This window comes from Benincasa hispida, chromosome 8 (genome assembly GCF_027475165.1).
Source record: "Benincasa hispida cultivar pf3 chromosome 8, pf3_genome.v1.1, whole genome shotgun sequence".
Classification (NCBI taxonomy): Eukaryota; Viridiplantae; Streptophyta; class Magnoliopsida; order Cucurbitales; family Cucurbitaceae; genus Benincasa; species Benincasa hispida.
The window spans coordinates 36,664,254-36,686,262 of NC_143485.1; the positions used below are offsets into that span (position 1 = coordinate 36,664,254).

Consider the following 22,009-nt stretch of genomic DNA (forward strand, 5'->3'; position numbering starts at 1 on the left):
ATTCGAGATTAATTGGTCAAACTCTTTACACCAAATTAACCCACATTCATTAACTACTGGGCCACTCCATTAAAGTACAGAGTTGCACTCCCTTCACTATAGATATATTATGTCCACTCGATATAACCATAATTAGTAAGTTAAACCCTTCATAGGTTGTTCGTAATAACGGTTAAGTCAAATGGCTATTTTACCCCCAAGATTACTTCTTGTTCCTTAAGTTCTGCTGATCCTCTAATGAACAATTGATTTACGATCCGATCATCAAACCGAGTCCCTCTCAGGCCAATAAGGGGGTTGGCTCCCTTGTTCAAGACCATGAGTCAGTACTTAAGGGAACAACCTCCCTACTATCCTTAAAAGTGGGTAGGAGTGAATTCCATCTTGCACCCTATGTCTTTGACTATCTACCCGGTCTTACCCTTGAAATGGAGGTTTATTGAGTCGGCACTGTTGAGCCAACCCTCACCTATGCAAATCTAAGGATATTTCTGAATAAACAGGAGTTCATAGTTAGCTCAGTATTAAGGTCAAGTTACCTAGGTCATCGCTTTGAAATAGCCAGTCTTAAACAGTAAACAACGTTATAAAGTAAGAGTAACTTATTTTATGGTCTGATCTTGTACAAACCCATTACACAAGACACCCCCAGTCCTCATATCATAACATGTACGAACTAGGATCACTTCTTCTATAGCACTTTACAACTTCTTGTAACAACTACAGAGTGGGTCGCATCCAATAATGTTACCAAAATAAGACACCCAACCTTATTCATATACTATAGACCATTTTGACTATTTATTCGAACCTGGTCCACTTTTATGTCTCTATATAAAGTTCAAGTATTCATGTAATAGTCATGGATTTTTTAGTTTAATGGATTTATTTCTAAAACAAAATAAGCAATTCATATATTCAATAACAACTTATTGAATTTTTTTAGAATAAGTTTTATTGTTTACAAACCATGATTTTTAGGACATAAAACCCAACATTTCTAAACTCTGCCCAAGTTAGGGCTTCAGATGTATTCCTTCTGTCATCTACAACTTTCCACCATTTTTTAGTTTCTTTCTAAAGTAAGAACACTGTTAACCCGACCTTCCAGTCATTAGGACAACGCATCATATTAAAACACTTCTCTATCAAGTCAAGCTAGACCTCAACATCTGTTGGATCTGTTGCACCTTTAAATGTCGTTGCACCTAGGGCCTTTAGCCTTTCAATGCCATATTTCTTCTCTCAATCTGCCTTTACAAATCCTACACTTGCCGCTAACCGCTGGGCAATCCTATCAAGCACCCTATCCTTTAATTGAGGATTTTCTTTAATCTGTAGGATACTCGATTCACCCTCAAACGTTGTTTCCTGCACTACTAGATCTCTACCCTTTCTCTTGGTTGGATTTGGATCCTTTCGAACCTCGGGATCTCTAATGGTAGGGTCAGGGTTCTCGTTAGTTGTCTGCTTGCTTTGCCTGTCACTTGTTCTTGGCATCTTTACCTAATTATGAAGTACACATATTAGGGTCATACAACATCGACAAATCTTGAACTAATGCATGAATTCTTTCTCCCAAAACCTTATGCTTTGATACCAACTTGTCATACCTCCTCTCAGATTACTCTTTTAATCTAGAAGAGACTGTGACGCAAGAATTACCAGCCCTCTTATGGCATCCACTACCCATCTAAACTTTCATGAACTGCTTAAATAACCCTTGCCATACAAACACAACATAAAACATACCAATAGCATTTTCATACTAATTGAGAACATCAAGGGTTTAACACACAAGCATACATAACATATTTACAACACAAAACTTAGTGGATCCCAACACTTTCTTACTAGTCCCTAACCATGTACATGACATTAACACAAACTTTATTCATACTCAAAACTTTTAAACATAAAACTACTAAAAATCATTAGACATCATAATCCTTAGTTGAGAGAGAACTCTTTTGCTCAATCCCTCAATGTCAATCCTTAGTTGGTGTGGAGTAATCTCAACACAACCAACATCAACTCTACCTACGTGCACGTGGTAATAACTGAGTACTGTCATACTTTAGGTACTAGAGCCTGGATACCTTCTCAAAATTCTTTAGTATCGGGTTCATCATCAAATCGACATAAAACTCATTCATGGATTAAAAGCATACTTTGAAAACATAAGTAAGATAACATAACTTAAGAAATCTTCAATGCATGCCTCATAAAACATAAGAATGGAAAGACTTAAGTCATGCTTTCATAGAATCATCATTGTACTTAAGCATGCGTTAAAAAAGAACTTTTCAAACTAGTTTGCTTGGAAATCTTTCTCTTTATACTAGAAATAAAAACAAGTGTTAAACTATCTTAAGGGAAATCATGCGTTCATTAAAGCATTTGGAAAATACTTGAATTTTTCACTCACTATCTTGGGCATCCTTCTAATGGTTGGTAGGCCTTCCCTATTGGTGTTTGTCTTATGAAAATGACAAACAAATTTGGTCAATGTCATTAGCTCCCTAATGAGCCTAACTTATAAGAACAAGTTTAACATCTATATAAGAACAAGTTTAACATCTAACTTAGGTACCAATCTCTCTTTTCAATGCATACTAACTAACAAATTCCATCCTTAGCATCTTAGGTTGAGTTGCTAGGCTTTGGGGTCACATGTGCTCATCCATTGCACTATGCCACACTTACCACGCCTATGCGTTGCGTGCTTCACCTATGTGCCAACGCACACAACCTCAACACAGCTGCGTGAGCTACCTCGCACACCACAGCACGCCTGCACCTCACAATGCAACCCTTGTGCGCGACATGGCACAACGTCTTGAACCCAACCTTGCCCTTGCGTGCATGCCTACCAGCACCTCCACCTAGCCAATGAGCTACTTGCTTGTTCAACTGAAGCAGTTGCCTGCTTGTTTAAACCCAAAATTCCAAATTTCAACTTTAAGCTCGATTAACTCATTTTTCCGACACTATTTTAGAAAACTTCCTTCTACAAACTGATTTATAAATGTCTTAGCTCTCTTATCTTAAAATTTGAGCTTTAGATTCCTCTTATTTAGCCTGAAAACCTTAAATCTTCCCACATTGCTCAAGATTACTCGAGAGCTTGAACCACTTAGGAAAACTTCAAATTTCAACTCGATTTCTTGGAAGATTGCTTATGGCAGCCTAAGATCACTATCTGCACTTTTCAATCTTCAAGTTAGCTCAAGAACTTCCCTCTTGGCACGAGTGAAATGGCCAAACCTAAAGCCTCTTATGCTCCTCTCTTTTTATAGTTGAAGATGCATGCCTCAAATCAAGCTTAAGGTGCCAGCTTGCACACTAAGTGAGATTAAACCTCCTAATCACGACAGTTGGTTCACTAAGGTTGGCGTTTAAGCTGAAATCCTTAACTTCTTCACCAACGCAAGGCCTTCCTTCCATCACATGGCTCACTAGCACGTATGCCCCTTGCTCGTCCAATGCATGCGCTTGCTCCATCAGCACTTGAGGCACCCTCGCCCATTGCTACGTGCGGCCAACAGCTCTCTAACCTCAGCGCATGCTTCAACGCCTCCTCATGCCAATGCCTTAGACTAGTGGCTGTTGCATGGCTTAATTCTTGGCCATCACTTAGCCAATGCACACCTAGACTTAGCCTTGCATCAACACATGACTTACACCTCTCATAACCTCCTTAGATGCATATGGTTGCCGCACACCTATACTCTGGCCTTCAACGCAAGAAGGCTATCCATACTTAGTTTCCCACTCTTAGCCGAATTTCCTTCTTCCTATTAGGCACATACACACTTCAAAACCTAAGAGCTTTAGGTTCAACATTTCGAATATTTCCTACAATCATAATATTACCATAAGTTAACCATGCTCAATATTTTTAATTAATGATGCTTAAGTGGGGAAAACAAGGGACAGGGTTTACAATTTATCCATCTGTGAATGCAAATTCTGATTAAAACCATTATCAATTAAAAATTCTTGCAAATAGATCCTTTAGGGGTGGAATAGATGACAATTATAATTTGATTTTGGTTAAGGTCTTCCAGCTTCAAGTTTTAATAACAATCATGTTTGATTGTAATGGTAAAGCATGGATAGTTTGTGATTTCTTAAAATAATGCATAATTTTCCTAATCATTATTCCATATACATTAGCTTTAAAACTAATATATATATATATATTACATAGTTGCTGATTTTAGTATTTTTTATAACCATGAAATTTTTTTTATAGAAAACATATCATAGCATTTCTAGCCTTGTTATGATAGTAAATGTTGGGGCAATACTTGACTTCTTAATAGCGTTGATTTTTCTTATATTTTATTGTTATTGAAACATTTGTACCCTTTGAATAATATGCTAGAGCTTTGTTAGCATTTTTATATGAGCAACACATTTTTTTAAATACATTGTAAAATCATCTATAAACTTTTAAGGTTATTTTCAAATATAGAAAAATAAATCAAAATATTTATAAAATTTAGCAAAATTTTAGAACTATCAATGATAGACGTTGATAGATACTGATAGAAGTCTATCAGTGTCTATCAACGTTTATCATTGACAGTTCTAAAATTTTGCTATATCTTGTAAATATTTTCAATAGTTTTACCATTTGAAATAATTTTTCAATTTTTATTGTATTTAAATATATTTACATCATAATAAATTTTTAAAAGTAGTATATGTACCTATTGAAGTCAATTGCTCATATTATGTATAGTAGAAAAAAAAAACATAATTCTAATTTCATTTACATCTACGATCACAAAGATAAACAAAATCTTTAAATTTCTCTCAAAAAAAAAAAAAGAAAAGAAAGAAAGATAAATAAAATACTACATTAATACAAAAAGTCAATATAATAAAATAACACAGTGCTTTCAAATGACCATTTTATTTATTTAATATAAAATAAAAACCAAATATCTCTTATAAATCATCGAAATTTAACTCTACCAACACATTAGCCAATATACTAAATAAATATTTAATTCATACATACAAAAACTCCAACAACTATCCATTTAAATAACCAACAATGCATTGCTTTTAAGTTACAAATCAAGGTTAGTCTTATTCTTTTATTCTCACTCCATTTTGAGTCAACATTTATTTGAAATTAACCATCAAAGTGAGCTTAGTTTAGTGGTAATTGACATAACCTTCTTTCCTAAAAGTTGGAGTTTAAATCGCCCATCCCATAATTGTTGTACTAAAAAAAAACCACCAAATCGATCAAAACTAAGAAATCCATGTTTATTAATTTGGAACACAATAAAAGACACCAACCATAACCACAATTATATAAAATCAAGGAATTGTAATGTCTTATTATGATAGAAGAAAATAAAGATGGAAAAATAATGCTTCTTTTGAGTATCACTTCGACTTTCAAAACTACTTAAAAAGTGTCCAAGTATCCATCTTGAAAAATAGATGAATCTATACAACAACACAAGTAATACCCAATGTTATAAACACTATGAAAGATAAGAAGGCAATCTGAGAGAGCAATTAAAAAGTAAAGACAGAAAGGTTGTAACCCAGTTTGATATAATGTCACCTATGTTTGGGAAGGTAGTGTGATTGAAGGGAAAAAAAACTTCACTAATAAAAAAAAGAATTTTTATTGAATCCAATATATAGTTTGCCTTTTTTGTGTTAAAACTTTGGCTCGTAAACACAAAAGTATAGTACGTGCTCTTTTTAAAAGGTTAAATTCTGAATTATTGAAAGAATTCTTTATAGAGCAAGAACAAGTTCTTTCTTTGATCTTTCCAAGAGTTTCTTTTACTTTACGGAGGGTATATAGGGGGAAATTTTGGTATTTGGAATATTATGAACCCTTCATGAATATCAAAGCAAATATGATTAAAACATTTATAGCTTCCACATAAATAAGGAGTTGTACAACAACTACAAATTGGGCGTTTGCTAGAATATAGAATAAGGATATAGAAACAAGAACCAATTCCAACGAAAAATCGAGTTGTTAAATAATAGTACTCTCATACTTCCTAATATAAGACCTAATTCTAACAAGACTACAAAAAAAAAAAATCATGTATCAGTCCAGGTAAATCCATTACATGTAGTAAAAAAATATATAAATAAATCTAAATGTTTTTCATGACCTTATTGATCTAACCAGAAAAAAAATGTATAATCAATTCCTAATTAAATCTTAAGAGGTGTGAATTAATGTAGGTACAATTATTGTATTAATCTTAGTTTTAATATGAAAGAGTAGGAAATAGAAAATATCTATTCTAGTTTTATCATCAGCTATGGGTTCAAATCTAAGAGAAATTCTCGAGAATATTTGCTACCTTGAATTTTTTTTGTCTTTCCTTAATGATAAGGAGAAAAAGAATTGGATAAAAAGAAAACTCCATTTTGGAGTTTTATCAACAGTTTTCTTGTGTAGGCGAAGATCCGATACTTTCAGAATCCTTATGTAAGGAATTACAAAAGAAATTCTTTCAACAAAGATGTGAACTAGGAATGATTGGTCGACGAAATCTGAACCAGAGACTTAATCTTGATATACCTGAGAACAATACATTTTTGTTATTATGAGATATATTGGCAGCTGCACATCATTTGATTGGATTTAAATTTGGAATGGGTACACTTGACGATATGAATCATTTGAAAAATAAGCGAATTCGTTTTATCGTGGATCTCTTACAAGATCAATTTGGATTGACTCTAGTTCGTTTAGAAAATATGGTTAGAGGAACTATATGTGGAGAAATTAGACATAAATTGATACTGACTCCTCAGAATGTGGTAACTTCAACTCCATTAACAACCACATTTGAATCTTTTTTCAGATTACACCCATTATCTCAAGTTTTAAATCTAACTAATCCCCTGACACAAATAGTTCATGGGAGAAAATTGAGTTTTTTGATCAACCATTAACGAGTAATCCTAATGTGGGAGGATTTGGTCAGGGAGATGCGGAAACAGTCCTTCAATATCCATTACGTGTGCAAGGCCTTTGGTTCTATTTTGCATATGTTATTTTGGCACAAATCTTTTTATTTCTTAAAAAAAAAAAAAAAAACAGTTTGAGAAGGTTCAATTGTTCGAAATGAATTTCTAAATCTGCAGATTTATCAACCTCAAGTTCGTAAAAAAAACCAAATTTTTGTTGGCAATTCTACAATTTATTTATATATGATAAAAAAAAATTATGAAAAAATTTTGCTTTTTTTTTTTTTTTTTTTTGTTTAGATTCATTTGCTACCGTATTTGGGGAATTACTTATACCGTATTACTAGTCATAGTATGGATATTGTGAGGAAGACTATTTTACCTCTTCTTTATTTCTTTTTTTTTTTTTTTACAATACAAATAGAAGCGTTATTATTATGTCACTGGTGCCAGATTGAAATGTCATTGAATGTATCTATTTTTTTTAATAGAATAAAAATGGATTAGATACTAAAAATGAGATAACTAAATGGAGAATAAAAAAAAATGAAGGGAACAAAGGATCTATTATTGACTATCATGAGATCCTTTCTTATAGCTGGTCCATTCATAAGTTTTTCCTTGATTCATGTTTCCATGAATTGTTGAAAATGAAAATAAGTTCATAAAAATTCAAGATCTAATAAATCAAATAATTCAAAATGATTTTTTAAGTTACTGAGTTTTTGGCTCTGAATATCCAATTGATTAATTAATTTTTATAACGTATTTTATTTTTCTTTGATAAATAAGAAAGTAATCGTTGGCGTTTTTCGAGAATTTTATATAGACCCCTTTGAGATAAATAGTCTTTTTTGTGCAATTCCAAATGTGAAGTAAGTCTTCTTTTTCAACTCTCTCAAAATGGAATCTATTCCATACATATATGCCATAGTTCCTTACTTCGACAGGGTACAAATATATAAATTTTCTATTTTTAGATCCTTTTTCAGACCTATTGTCGATACTAAGTAGCAGTAAAAAATTTGTATCCATTTTTCATGATATCATGCATGGATCAGGTATATGATGATAAATTTTTCAGAAAAAATTGTGTTTTCTACAATGGAATCTAATAAGTGAGATTTTGAGTAAGTGTTTACATAATCTTCTCATGTCTGAAGAAATGATTCATCGAAATAATGAGTCACCATCGATATCGACACATATGAGATCGCCAAATGTTCGGGAGTTCCTCTATTCAATTTTTTTCCTTCTTGTTGTTGTATATCTCATTCGCACACATCTTCTCTTTGTTTCTCGAGCCTATATAGTGAGTTACAGATAGTTTGAAAAGATCAAATCTTTGATGATTCCATCATACATGATTGAGTTGCAAAAACTTATGGATAGGTATCCCACATCTGAACTGAATTCTTTCTGGTTAAAAAACCTCTTTCTAGTTGCTCTAGAACAATCAGGAGATTATCTAGAAGAAATATGAGGTCCTGCTTCTAGTGGTAACATGCTATAGGCGATCCTGCTTATGGGGTCAAATCGATACGTTCAAAAAAGAAAGATTGGAATATCAATCTCATCGATCTTTAAGTATCAAATCAAATCCCATCAATCGAATCACTTTTTCGAGACCTAGGATTCTATTTTATCATCAATCCAATCACGATTCACTTTTTTTCTTTTTCTTATCAATGAATATATCTCTTTACTTGTATGACTTAGATGTACACTTTAAACAAATTTACTTAGGCTCCCCTTATGTGTGAGATCTCCTTACTAAAAACAAACTTAGACTCCTCTTCAATTGAAACAAACTTAGCTTAAACAAACTCATAGAAAGGTTCACACAAAAATATCGTCAATAATGCACTAACACCACATACACTCATTTTCTTTGATTGATGATCTGTTTTTCAAAGAAGTGATGGTTGTCTTGAGTACGAATTTAAAATCGAGACATGGCTCTTTGCATCTATGGCAAAATGAGGCTAAAGTCTTACGAAAATAGCAAAAACATAAAACTAATTACAAATATAGTAAAATTTACCATCAACCCATAGAAAATGTCTAAAAAGTCCATCAAAATCACACAAAAAAGTGCTAGTGGTATGGAATTCTCAATTTTTGAAGTCTATCAATGATAGATGCTATTAGTGAGTCTATCATCGATAGACTCTTTTTATAGATAGTGTCAATGATAGAAGTTTATCGTTGATAGATTCCTTTTATAGATATCATCAATATCTACCTAAGTCTTATCATCGATATCAACGATACATGGATATCACTGATATCAATCTAACTTTTATCACTGATACCTACCTAAGTTCTACTACTGATATCGCTGATATACCCTATGACTGATATCTATTTAAATTATATCACTAATAATTGATTTCAACAATACACAAATATTACTAATATCTACCTAAATCATATCACCAATATCACTAATATCTTTATTATCACTTATATCTATATAACACTAATAATATCGATTTTAAATGCTAGAATTACCAAATTCAAATTTCATTTTAAGTAGGGCTCCAATGAATTCTTTTCTAACATTTAAAGACATGAGTGATAGTCAATGAATTATTCAATCATTGATAGAATCCTCTGAGTGACTAATATATAAGTATATTAGTGGCTATATAATAATAGAAGTCTATCAATGATAGCTACTAATAGATTCGATAATTAGACTTTTGGTTTGATCTCAAGTATCAAATTACATTCTAATTACAAAAATCCAAACTAACTCTTCTACACCAATGTTCATTTACTCATAAAAAAGACTTACCAAACAAGTATTCATTAATAAATTATTGTACATTAATTTATAAAAATCTATAAATTATAGACTTTTATCACTAATTTAAGTAGTCTATAAGCAATAGAAATCTATCACAGATAGACTATAATAGACTTGGCTCATCAGTGAGTTTAATTATCAATGATATAAGTTTATTCCTATGAACTTCATAGTTTTAAAGCATTAAAAAATATGGGTTCATTTGATGGTGTTCCCGTTTCTCATTTCGTTTCCAAAAAAGGTGCCAAATTTGAGAAACTAAGAAATACTACCAGAAATATATCTTTTTATAGCTTTTTATTTCATAGCATTTTATAAACCATGCTATTAAAGAGTGAAAAAAAAGGCGGTTGGTTGGCTTTTTTTAAAAAAAATTGTGCGCACTTATGTTTTTTTCGTTTCCGCTTAAACCTTCGTATTTTTTCCCTTCCCTTCTCCTCACATTTCATCTCCTCACACTCTTCCTTGCAAAAATCTCTCTGTTTCTCTATCCTCCTTATTTCTCTCAAATCCTAAGTCTTTAGCTTCTCTTTTCCAGTCCCACTGTTTCCTTCCTCTCCCTCACTTCGATTGCCTTCACTGTCGTTGTGGCCCAATCTAAAAAATGTCGCGGAAGCTTTTCATCTATATGATTTTGACCTTTTCCTCTTTCAATTTCTTCTCTCTCTGATTTTATTATGTTCAATGGGAGCTTCCATTTTTGGTCCTCATATCATGTAACGAAGATTCATTATCCTTTTTATTTGATTTCAATTCTCATTTTTCATATTCAACTTATTTTATTTTTTAATTTAGAGAGGGGAAGGGATTCATTCATCTCTTTGTTCGTATTGTTCTTCCCCAAATCCAATACCATGATTATCTACAGTAACTGCAATCTTCTTTTCTTTCATTTTGATTTCAATTGATTTCCGTTTTCTAGTTGTCGTGGGTGAAGAAAGGTTTTTTTTTTCCCTCTTTTTTGTATCTATTTATTCTTATTTTTGTTTTCCCTCTCTTTTTCTTGTGTCCATGAAGTGGAGATTAAAGACCAAACAAATCAAATTCAAGAAACGAAAACGGAAATCAGTAAATTCAGTTGTTTAAGTTTTCTTCTTTTTGTTCATCCTTGCTAGGTTATAGAAGAGCAGTTTTCGAAACTGAATAGGTAAATCACAACATGGTTGATAATTAAATTTGGTAAAAAAAAATCAAGGGAGGTTGGAAAAGGAAGAATGGGAATGGAAGAAATAAAAGGAGAAGAGGGAAAGGGCATGCACAAATTTGAGTGCAACAACACTCGTGTTGGGTGAAAATTTTAGTTTTAAAAATTAAGAGGGAACCAACCTTTGGTTGGAGAATCCTACATTGGAAAACTTTACTTTGGAAGTCTCCCTTATATACTTCAACCTTGAGCTTTGGGTTTGGCCTAAGGGATACCCATGTGTTTGGAGGAAGTGAGAAGATAGATCAATGTGGGTTCAGTGGATGTCTCACACATGCCGCCGTCCGGTCGGGCGCGTGTGATTGTTATTACTATTAATCTCTTTAATAAAAATATTAGTTTTTTTTTAATTTTAAAACCGGAAAAAGAAAAGTCCTCCCCGGTGAGTCGTCCAGCAGTTCATTCACACAATTTCTTCACTTCCATTCGAATGTTCTCCTTTCCTTTCCTACTCTTCTATTTTCCGTTTTTTGAGCAGTAAGTTAGAAAGGGTGTGTGTTTCGGTCAGTAATGGTGTATTTTCGATCGGGTTGTTTTGGTTGTTTTATCCTGGAGACGATGTGGTGATATTTCAGACTTGCTTGCGCACTTAGGTAGAGCCGCGAAACGTCTTAAAGAGAGCGAGCTCCACGACTCAGCCTATACCGAGTTTCTATTTTGTAGGTTTTATTCTTTGACCATTTGTTGTTCGTCGTCTGAAGATCTTGCCGTTTCCAACAACTTGCCCAAGGGTGTGTTTGGGATTCTAATTGTGTGGATGGATTCGAACCGGAGTGATAGCAACAGTGGTGGCAGAGGGGATTCCAAAAGGAGCCCCACAGCGGCAGAGAAATGTATTTGGGGTGGGTCTATGAAGCTTACATGTCTATGGAGTATATGGAAATCGTCGAGAAGGATTCATGACTTGTCATGAAAATCGGAAAAATAAAAAGGATATTGTACTTTTAGAAACTATTTAGGAAAATATTGTTGTTTTCAAACTATTTGTAAAAATATTGTTGTTTTAAATAAGTCACGACCTAGTAGGTCGAATTTTCAACCCTCGACCTTCCTTTTTTTTTTTAGAAAAATATTGTTGTTTTCAAATGGATTCTGTAATCTCAGCAAGTCTGACTAAATAATGCGCTAATGAATCTCATTCTTTTTGCCACTGAACTTTCCAATCAAATTCGAGAGCGAGATTATGAGAGACAGCGAGAGTTTGAGAGAGCAAGATTTTAAGCGAGAGCATGAGCGAGAGCGAGAATATCATACAAATTTCTCCTTTTTTTTTTCCTTTTTAATTATTACACATTCCACCTTTTTTTTTCTAATCCTTTTTTTTTTTTAATTTTCCATTTTATAAAAAAAATTCTAAAAATATTTATTATTTTATTATTATATTATTTAAACTCTAAAAAGAATAAATTAAAAAAAATAATAACTCATAAAAATAAAAAAAATGTAAATTAAATATCTTATTTATATAAAAATAATTACAAAAATCAATGTGTCCCACAAGGCGGACATCGTCGATTTCGAGCTGGTTGTCGTTGTCGACTTCGAACTTGAGGTTGCTCGGATTCTTCTTGATGTTGCTCTGGTACCTCTGCAGGCGCTTCATAATATAAATATTCATTATGCTCTCCACGACCCCGACCATGTCCATGCACGTATGAAGACGAAGGACCAGCCTCTGAGTCATAATGTCCTGAACTAAATGCTGGCATCATCATCATCGGACTAACATAATCAGTTTGACTCTGCGTCTGCGTCATAGGAGGCAACTCTTCCACATTATGTGCAACCTCATTAAACTCATCCTCTTCTCGAACAGGTCCTCTATGTCTAGGAGCTGGTGGAGGAACAATAGGTATATCGTACATATAATGAATTTCCTCCATATAGCTTTGGTTGTCACTACATATAGCAAGAACCTGGTTCAAATCATTCGCAACCTCACGGAGTCTACTGTTGTTCGATCTCTGTGAATTATAAAACAATTAGACAATATTTTAAATAAATTTAAATTAAAAAATTAGATAATATTCATTCATTTACCAGATGACCCACAGCTGCTCCTGGACGAGTGACGAAGCGCCTTGTGATATTATTATACCAATGAATATATTCTGGAGTGTCATCTGTGTCAAACTGTTCAAGAGAAACCCCCACTGCAATAAACCTTGCACGATAGTACCATCGCACTACCAAATGTGCAACTTTTTCTGACCAATCTCCAGTCCTTAGGTCAATATCATGCAGTACGGGTTCTGTATTACAAGGCGATGAGATATCCTGCTGAAAACCGAATTGTCTCATCACCCTGTCAGAAAGATGCCACTCACCAATGTGAAAACATATGAGAGGACTCATCGTCCGCTATATGTTTTGACCATTCGTACAAAAATTAGGCAAAGTATGTACAATAATTTTGTACGGCTCCCAAATAACCTGAAACACAAAATATTATATTAGAAAATATTAAAGACAAATACAATAAAAATATGAATAAAATAATCAATTAGGTTTAGTGTAATGTAACTGTTCAGGTTGAAGCAGATCAAACATGTATCTATACTGGTTGACTACATGTGTGGCTGTCCTAGTCACACAAATTTTGTCTCTCCACCTAAATTTTTAAATTGATAATTTAGAATTTAAATTAACTAGATCAATGATATAAAAATTAAATTGAATTAAAACAACATACCAGAACCGTAGGCTCGTCCAACTAACTGAGCGTCATTAACATGATGTAGTTGTGGAGCCATTGTTGGAAATTGCTCCCAAGCCCATAGTTGTAAAAGTATGAGAGGCCCAACTATCTCTCGAACCTCAGGTCTTGTTGCTTTGCATAGTTGTCTATACAACCATGCCAAGCATGCTCCACCCCACGAATACCGCCCCGCATCATGGAGGTTAGTTAATAGTGGCAGGAACATCAAGTGAACAAAATGACTTGATTTATCTGAAAACAGACTTCCACCCATCATTTATAGTATATATGCTCGCGCATATCTTATGACGGTTTCCTTGTCTGCATCATCTGTGAGCTCACGAAATTGTGTTCCTAACCATATTAAACTTAACCTCGATCCTTTAATCTTGTCGGCAGGTGGGGTCGCACCGAGGTACAGTTGACAAACTTTTAACTAGTCATCGTACATCACTCCGGTGACCGGCTCATCGTCAATAGGTAACCCCGAAAACACTTCTATATTATGTAGAGTGATAGTGCACTCTCTAATAGACATATGGAATGTATGCGTCTCGGGCCTCCATCTCTTGACCAAGGCTGTGATCAGATGCCAGTCCAACTGAATAAATCCTGCCTCTCGACGTCTGCAATATATTTCTCCAGTAGTACGATCTCGCCATACAACATATGATTGATGAATGGACTGGTCATACAAAACATCGGGATCAACAGGTCCTGGGTTTATCTTGACGCTCCAATGCATCCCTTATTTTTGCTCTTCTTTTCTCGAAATAGTTCAAACATTTGAAGAGTGTTATATGAGCAAGAGCATTTATAGGCAACATTCGAGCTCCCTTGAGGACTCCATTTATGCACTCTGATAGATTTGACGTCATCCACCCATATTTGAATCCTCCATCATGTGCAAGTCCATTGCTCTAAACTAATGTTGTAAAAAAAACTTAGACAGCTCCGATTTATTCCTTTGATATCTTCAATTTCTTTGTTGAACTTTTGAATTTGAAACTGACACCCGACACGATAAACATAAACTAACACCCAAAAAGTTCACGTTATCACAACGAGATGGATTGGACAGAACCAGCTACTCGACAACGATGTGGATTTTGTAACCAGTTAGGACATAATCGAAGGAAGTGTCCTTCGTTACTAAGACGGGCTCCAGATAGTTAGGGATTGAATAATAAATAATTTTTTTTATTATATATTCAATTTTTTTATTATAATTTATTGTATATTCAATTTTTTTTTTTTATAATAATCTATTGTATATTCATTTTTTTTTTTGTAATCAATAAAGTTTTACATTATTATAATTTAATATATTCAATTTATAGTATAATAATCTAATATATTCAATTTATTCAATTTATTGTCTAATGATTATTCAATTATAGTATAATAATCTAATATATTCAATTTGTTGTCTAATGATTATTCAATTATAGTATAATAATCTAATATATTCAATTTGTTGTCTAATGATTATTCAATTATAGTATAATAATCTAATATATTCAATTTATTGTCTAATGATTATTCAATTATAGTATAATAATCTAATATATTCAATTATAGTCTAATGATTATTCAATTATAGTATGATTATTAGCTCTTTTTTCTCTTTTTTTATATATATTTCTATGGAAAGTTTAAATAAAGTGAAGACTCTCGCTCTCTCCTAAGATCTTGCTCTCTCACTCTCGCTCTCTCCTAAGATCTCGCTCTCTCTCAATATCTCGCTCTCTCTGTTATTGTTGTTATTTTTCCATTAATGATTACTAGCTTTCATTTCTTCTGGAATAATCACAAACATTTTTTTTATTATGGATTTACTTTTTTGTTCGTAGACAAAGCTAATTCGGAATTGTCTTTCATTCCAAGGCATAATTTGTATCCATGTGCTTCATATCCGCCTGGTGTTTGCTCCCATAAATATAGTCATCCCCACCCCCCACGTCAATCCCATAAGCCTCCATCTAATTCGAAATGATAACAAAATGCATAGGTTGTTAGAAGCAGCTCGAGTACACAGATACATATAGTATACCATCTCATTACTTTATTTCCTCTATGAGGGAAAAAGAAAAGTAATAAACCTGCAATCCTGAGGGTGAATGTGTGTCGAAACTTCAACCTTCGACAACTTAAGCGAGATTCACGAGATTTTCCTTGTCGAGGGTTGAAGTTTTGGCTTATGTATTGTTTCCAAGTTTTTCTTTGTTCGTCGAGTTCTCAACGTTTGACCTCTAGCCTCGAATTCCCAAAACAACAATATTTCTCTAATAAGTTTCAAGACAACAATATTTTTCTAATAAGTTTTGAAAACAACAATATTAATATTAAAGGTCATGTGAAAATCTATGAAGCTTACCTGTCTTAATAGGTAAATATTGCTACTTGTAAGGAATATCCTGTGAAATAAAATTGAAGTGTAGATCTTATAGCCAACGTGATTTGGTTTGTGTGCTTGCAAGGACTGTTTTAGTACTTTTCTTTAAGATAAGCATGCACTTCGGTCTTCAATAATACTCAGAATGTATGTTGTTAAAAGAGAATCATAACATAAATGGAATTTAATTCAATCAATATGAACTATACTTGTTTGGTTGTGAATTTTCCTATCCCTTTATTGATATTTTCTTTCCTGTATTTTGTGGTTGTTGTTGCTGCCTTAAGTTAAACGTCTTTGGTTGATAAAACTAATTTTTAGTTTCTTGGAATGTTGTTAGTTACTTTGCCAACTTCAGTTCCTTTTTTTTGTTGAGAATTTATGACATGGACCTTATAATTGTTGGGTTTTATTGTTGTTAGTTGTTATCTTTGTGCCTGTTTACGACTTTAGGACTTGGACATTTATTTTTGACATGGACCTTATTATAAAGAGAATGAGAAGAAGAATTTTCTTAAAGTTATCGTAGAGATTAGTGTGTTTTATGAGGACTCCCAATGGCTCTATTTATATGACTTCCTCATCTTATTAAGATAACCCTTTGTAGAGATTTTTTAATTTAAATATTTAATAATATCTAATATTAATAAATAACTATCTAACTATTATCTCATACTAAATAGTTTAAAATATTTAAATCATATTTAAATATTTATCTTCTGCAGAATCTTTAATTTGAATCTCATCGAAATTAAATATTATTATTTGAATACAACTCAAATTAATTAATTCTCTCTCCAATTATTTAATTAAAATCTCATTTAAGAGAAGCCTTAGCAGGGAAAGATTCATTCTTCTACTCAGATGCCCTAACCACCTCAAACCAAAGGGCAGACACTGAAGAACCAGCTAAAAACCTTGATTGGGTTCTTGATTCAGGGTGTCATGTTCATATGACCCTTAACAAGGATTGGTTCAATACTTATAAAGAAATGATGGAGGCTCAATATACATGGGTAATAACCACTCATGTTCAGTAGTTGACATTGGCTCGGTTTCACTAAAGTTAGAAGATAGGTCGTGAAGCTACTCAGAAATGCCAAAAATGTGCCCAAGTTAGAAATTTGATCTCATTAGGCATGATTGACTCAATTGCAGTGAATATAGAGGGAAAGGAGGCTACTGTGAAGTTTTGAAGGATGTTAAGAGAATCTTCGGAGGGGTAAAAATAAATGGTGTTTATGTAATTCAATGAGTTAAAAAATTGCAGTCGACTTTAGTTGTAACATCTAAAAAACCTATTGAAGGAGACCTTTGGTAAAAAACTCTCACATATTAGTGCCAAAGGCCTTCAAGCTTTAGCCAAACAAGGAATCCTACCTAAAGAGGTTCATCAAGGCTTATCCTTTTATGAACATTATGTAATAGGGAAGGCAACAAGGCAAAGTTTTACCAAGGCTTAGCACACAACTAAAGCAATCCTTGACTATGTGCATTCAGTCCTTATGAGGGCCCTCACCTTTCCAATCCTTGAGTGATACCAGGTATTTCTTAACTTTTGTTGATGATTTCTCTAGAAAAAGCAGAATATATTTTCTTAAAACTAAAGACATGGTCTTTGAGAAATTTAAGGAATGTAAGATTATGGTTGAAAAACAAACTAGTTGTCAAATTAAATGCCTTAGAATAGATAATAGACTTGAGTTTTGTGCAGAAGAATTCAACGTTTTTTGTAGACAACAAGAAATAGTCAGACACAGAACAGTGAGATACACACCTCAATAAAATGGGGTGGCAGAAAGGCTTAACAAGACTATACTTGAAAGAGTGAGGAGTCTCTTATCTGATGCTATCCTATCAGAGAAATTTTAGGCTGAAGCAGCCTCCTACACAATTTACACACTTAATAAATGCCCTCATGCTTCACTAGATCTTCTATTCTTGAGGGAAAATGGACCAAACACCCACCTAATCTAAGTAACTTAAGGGTTTTGGGGTGTATTGGTTTTGTGCATCAGAGTAAGGGGAAGTTAAATGCCCGAGTTGTCATATGCATGTTTTTGGGGTTTATTGAAGGAGTGAAAGGTTTCAGACTATGGCATTCTACTGAGAAAAATTATGTAACTAGCAGAGATGTCATTTTTAGGGAGACTGAAATGTTTATGCAGAAAGCTCTAACACCCCTGAACAAGCACCTCAAGAGCAGACAGATACAATTGAGGTGGAGCATTCACTTATGCCTGCATCAGTTCCCTCAAGCTCACATTCTGATAATACCAATGACCAGGTACCTCAACATGAAGAAGAAGAAGAGGCAGCCTCTAACACTAAGTAAGAGGGACTAAACCAAAGGGATTATACTTTGGCTAGAGATAGAAAAGGAGAATAATTGTACCACCTTCAAGGTATGAGGATTACATCAACCTAGCTCTAAATGCTTCAGAACATAACAATGATACAAAACCTTCTAATTTTGAAAAAGCAGTAAATTATGCAAATGCAAGAAGGTGGATAGAAGCAATGAATGATTGAAGAAGCAGTAAGTCCCTGATAAAAAATGATATGGGGGACCTAGTTCCTCTACCTAAAGGGTGCAAACCTATAGCATCCAAATGGGCGTACAAGTTTAAGGAAGGTATCGCTAATATTCAAGAACTTAGGTATAAAGCTAGGTTGGTTGCTAAGGGGTTTACACAAAGACAAGGAGTTTACTACAACGAGATATTTTCTCCTGTGGTAAAACAAACCTCTATCAGACTACTTCTATTCATAGTAGCACAACGAACCTTGAGCTTGACCAACTTGATGTAAAAACAACTTTCCTTCATGGTTATCTAGAGGAAACCATATATATGTGTCAACCTAAAGACTATCAAGTCAAAAGGAAAGAAGATCACTACTGTCTACTTAAGAGGTCCATCTATGGACTAAAGCAGTCTCCTAGGTGTTGGAATAGGAGGTTTCATGAGTTTATGCAAAAGAATGGGTTCCTAAAGAGCTCCTATGACAGTTGTGTTTACATTAACACTAAAACTTTTGCAAACCTATCTTCTTCTTTATGTGGATGATATGCTACTATCAGGAAGTGCTATGAAAAAATTGAAACAAGTTAAAAATCTCTTAAAATCAGAGTTTGAAATGAAAGACATGGGAAATGCAAATAGGATACTTGGCATTGGTATTACAAGAAACAGAGCAACTCACAAACTATACATAAATTAGACTATTAATATTGTGAGAAATTGATTCAAAAGTTCTATATGAAAGAAGCAAAAACAGTAAGCACACCAATTGCACAACATTTCAAACTATTAATAGAGAATTCAGCTAAAGAAACAGATATTGAGCATCAAAGACTAATGTCTACAATACCTTACTCCCAAGAAGTGGGAAGCCTTATGTATCTGATGATCTCTACAAGACCAGACATAGCCTATGCGACTAGTTTGGTTAGTAGGTATGTGGCCAACCCAGGCAAAAGACATTGGGAGACTACCAAATGGATTTTGAGGTATCTAAAGGGCACTAGGGTGACAGACTACTGTACCAACAAGCCATTGACACAAAACTAGAGTTGTTTGGCTTTGTTGACTTAGATTATACAGGAGGATCTCGAGAGAAGAAGATCATTATTAGGATATATCTTCCTATATGGAAGTTGTGTCCTAAGTTAGAAGGCTTCACTACAATCAGTGGTAGCCCTTTCTACCACTGAGATAGAGTTCATTGCCCTATTAGAAGTTGTGAAAGAGGGCCTATGGCTAAAACATCTTCTACTAGACTTTGGTATAACACAGAATACAGTAAAAATCCATTGCATAATCAAAGTACTATACATCTATCCAAACATCTACAGTATCATAATCGTACAAAACATAAGTACCATTTCATTCGAGAACAAATCGAAGAAAAGAAGATTGAAGTACTAAAGATACATACATCTGATAATGCCTCTGATATGCTGACTAAAGTTGTTACACAACTTAAACTCCAGAAGTGTCTTGACATTATCGGAATTGAACTGCAAGACAAAGGATAGAAGAAAAAGATTAGCAAAAGGGAGTTGACTAAAAGCAAAAATTAATTTCAAGGTGGAGATTTGTTAAGAAACCAGAAATAAACAGTCTGAAATAAACTTTTACATTATGTTAGTGACTACTTTGTAAAATCTTCAGCTCCTTCTATGGATGTAGACCTCTAGTTGTCGAACCACGTTAAATTCCTATGTTTCTTCTTCCTTTTTTTTCACTACATGCAAGCCCAAAAGCTTATCTTCATCTTCTTCTTTTACAGAAAGACCTTCACAGAGCACTCACATTTTTCCTCCTCTGTCTCGTTTGAACTCTGTACAAAACTGATACAAAATGAAATTGATCTAGATTGATTGCAATCTGTAAGTGTTAGTGGAGAAAGAAAATCTTGACCCTAAACGTGTAAGGCTAGATAAATATCAATGTGGTAGATTATTTACCACCTGTTTCCTTCTCCAAAGCATCAATCTTGAGCACCTTCTTCAGTTTTGGGCCTGAGTGGAAAGTGGAAAGGCCCAATAGATGTTGCTACTTATTTGTGTTGAAATATTTGCCAGGCAGGCTGTATCAAAGACCGACCTATGACAGAGGGGCAGGAAAAAACCGTTTAATTGTTGGTTCGATTTTGGAGTACAAAAAACAAAGTTGAACCGAAGTGCTTAAACCCCTATTATGATTGTGCACATTGGGGTCCGTAGTAGAATGAGTTTTGATTGTAATGTTATCCAAAATCCATGTTTGGATTGAACATTTTGGGTACGATTTGTAATATTAAACCCATTCCGTTCTGCCAATTTTTAATCAAACCCTCTTTTCCACCGTTTTCACGTTTCATGATTCTATTTTATTCTATCCTTGATATTTCACGCATTCTAATACTCCAAGTAATCCTGGTTACGTTTCAATCTCTCAAACAACTCCTTAGTTTTCTTAATTGTCGGAGTGGCCTAAATTCCAAAATAGGAATAGGAAAAATTCTTGACTTGAGGTGGTGGCAATTGCTTGAGATATCCACTTCATTTCCTTCAGCCTATAACACAGAGGAAAAGCTTGTCCACAGTCCGCATAATGAGATCTCATTTCTCATAAGACTTGTTGTTGCAATAAATCCATCAAATTTCTTTCATTTTGGTCCTCATGGTTTTACTTTTACATTACCATATTTAAAAGAAGCCTCTTTTGTGGTCCTTTGGGTAATAAACATAGCCATAATCAAAATCCCTTATGGGTCGAAGTGAAGTGAATTTGTTAGGAAGAATTTAATGTACTTGCTAACTGTTGTAATATAATTTTATTCACTCTCATGACTATTATTGTATTTAATGGAGGGGACAAAGTCAAAACCAATCATATTCATTTAGATAGAGATTGGTATAACTAGTTGAAAAGGATAGGGGATGTGGGAAATGATGAAAATTCCAATTTGGAGAAAGCTAGTTTGGTTTGTCATTAAATGCAATGGACCATGTGCATAACATGGTGTGTATGCCTTTGATGTTGAGAAACAAACAAAACCAAGGACAACTCTTCCTTAATTTCGTTTCTCGTGTTGAAAATGTTACTTTCTTTAGGATAAACATGTCCATATTTTTGTTATTTATTTGACTTACATGTTTATATGAAACCAAGTCTATGTTTGGTATTTGTTTTTGTTTATTGAAGGTCAATATTGCCATTTGTTATTTACATGGAAGTAAAGAGTTGATTATTGGCTATGGATTGGATTTGTATAGCCTAAAAGTTATGAAGTTAACCTGTCTTTTGTGTATGTAATTTTTTTAATACTAGATTAAGGATTTGTTAATCTCATGCACTTCTAAAATCTACCACCTCATTTACTCCTTAAAAATACAAAATAGTGAAAAATAATTGACTTTGAATAACATATTTTACTGAA

General features: G+C 33.5%; 1 protein-coding gene across 8 annotated transcripts; it reads right to left on the reverse strand.

The window, feature by feature from the left end:
- Positions 1 to 12,395: 12,395 nt before the first annotated feature.
- LOC120082748 (uncharacterized) lies at positions 12,396 to 20,522 on the reverse strand. Of its 8 annotated transcripts, XR_016531069.1 has the most exons (5): positions 20,224 to 20,502; positions 20,021 to 20,102; positions 16,064 to 16,103; positions 15,789 to 15,943; positions 15,481 to 15,668 (listed from the first exon to the last, which is right to left on the reverse strand). XR_016531069.1 is itself a non-coding variant. In XM_090316082.1 (4 exons), exons 3-4 carry the CDS (start codon positions 13,341 to 13,343, stop codon positions 12,473 to 12,475), a joined length of 795 nt encoding a protein of 264 aa, XP_090172208.1. In that variant the 5' UTR covers positions 13,344 to 13,421; positions 20,021 to 20,102; positions 20,224 to 20,522; the 3' UTR covers positions 12,396 to 12,472. The 8 variants fall into 8 exon arrangements, 3 of the variants coding, with proteins under 3 accessions (XP_090172208.1, XP_090172209.1, XP_090172210.1); XM_090316082.1 differs by lacking the exons at positions 15,481 to 15,668; positions 15,789 to 15,943; positions 16,064 to 16,103 and adding exons at positions 12,396 to 12,952; positions 13,029 to 13,421 and having other exon boundaries at positions 20,224 to 20,522; XM_090316083.1 differs by lacking the exons at positions 15,481 to 15,668; positions 15,789 to 15,943; positions 16,064 to 16,103 and adding exons at positions 12,396 to 12,952; positions 13,029 to 13,421 and having other exon boundaries at positions 20,241 to 20,445.
- Positions 20,523 to 22,009: the final 1,487 nt, after the last annotated feature.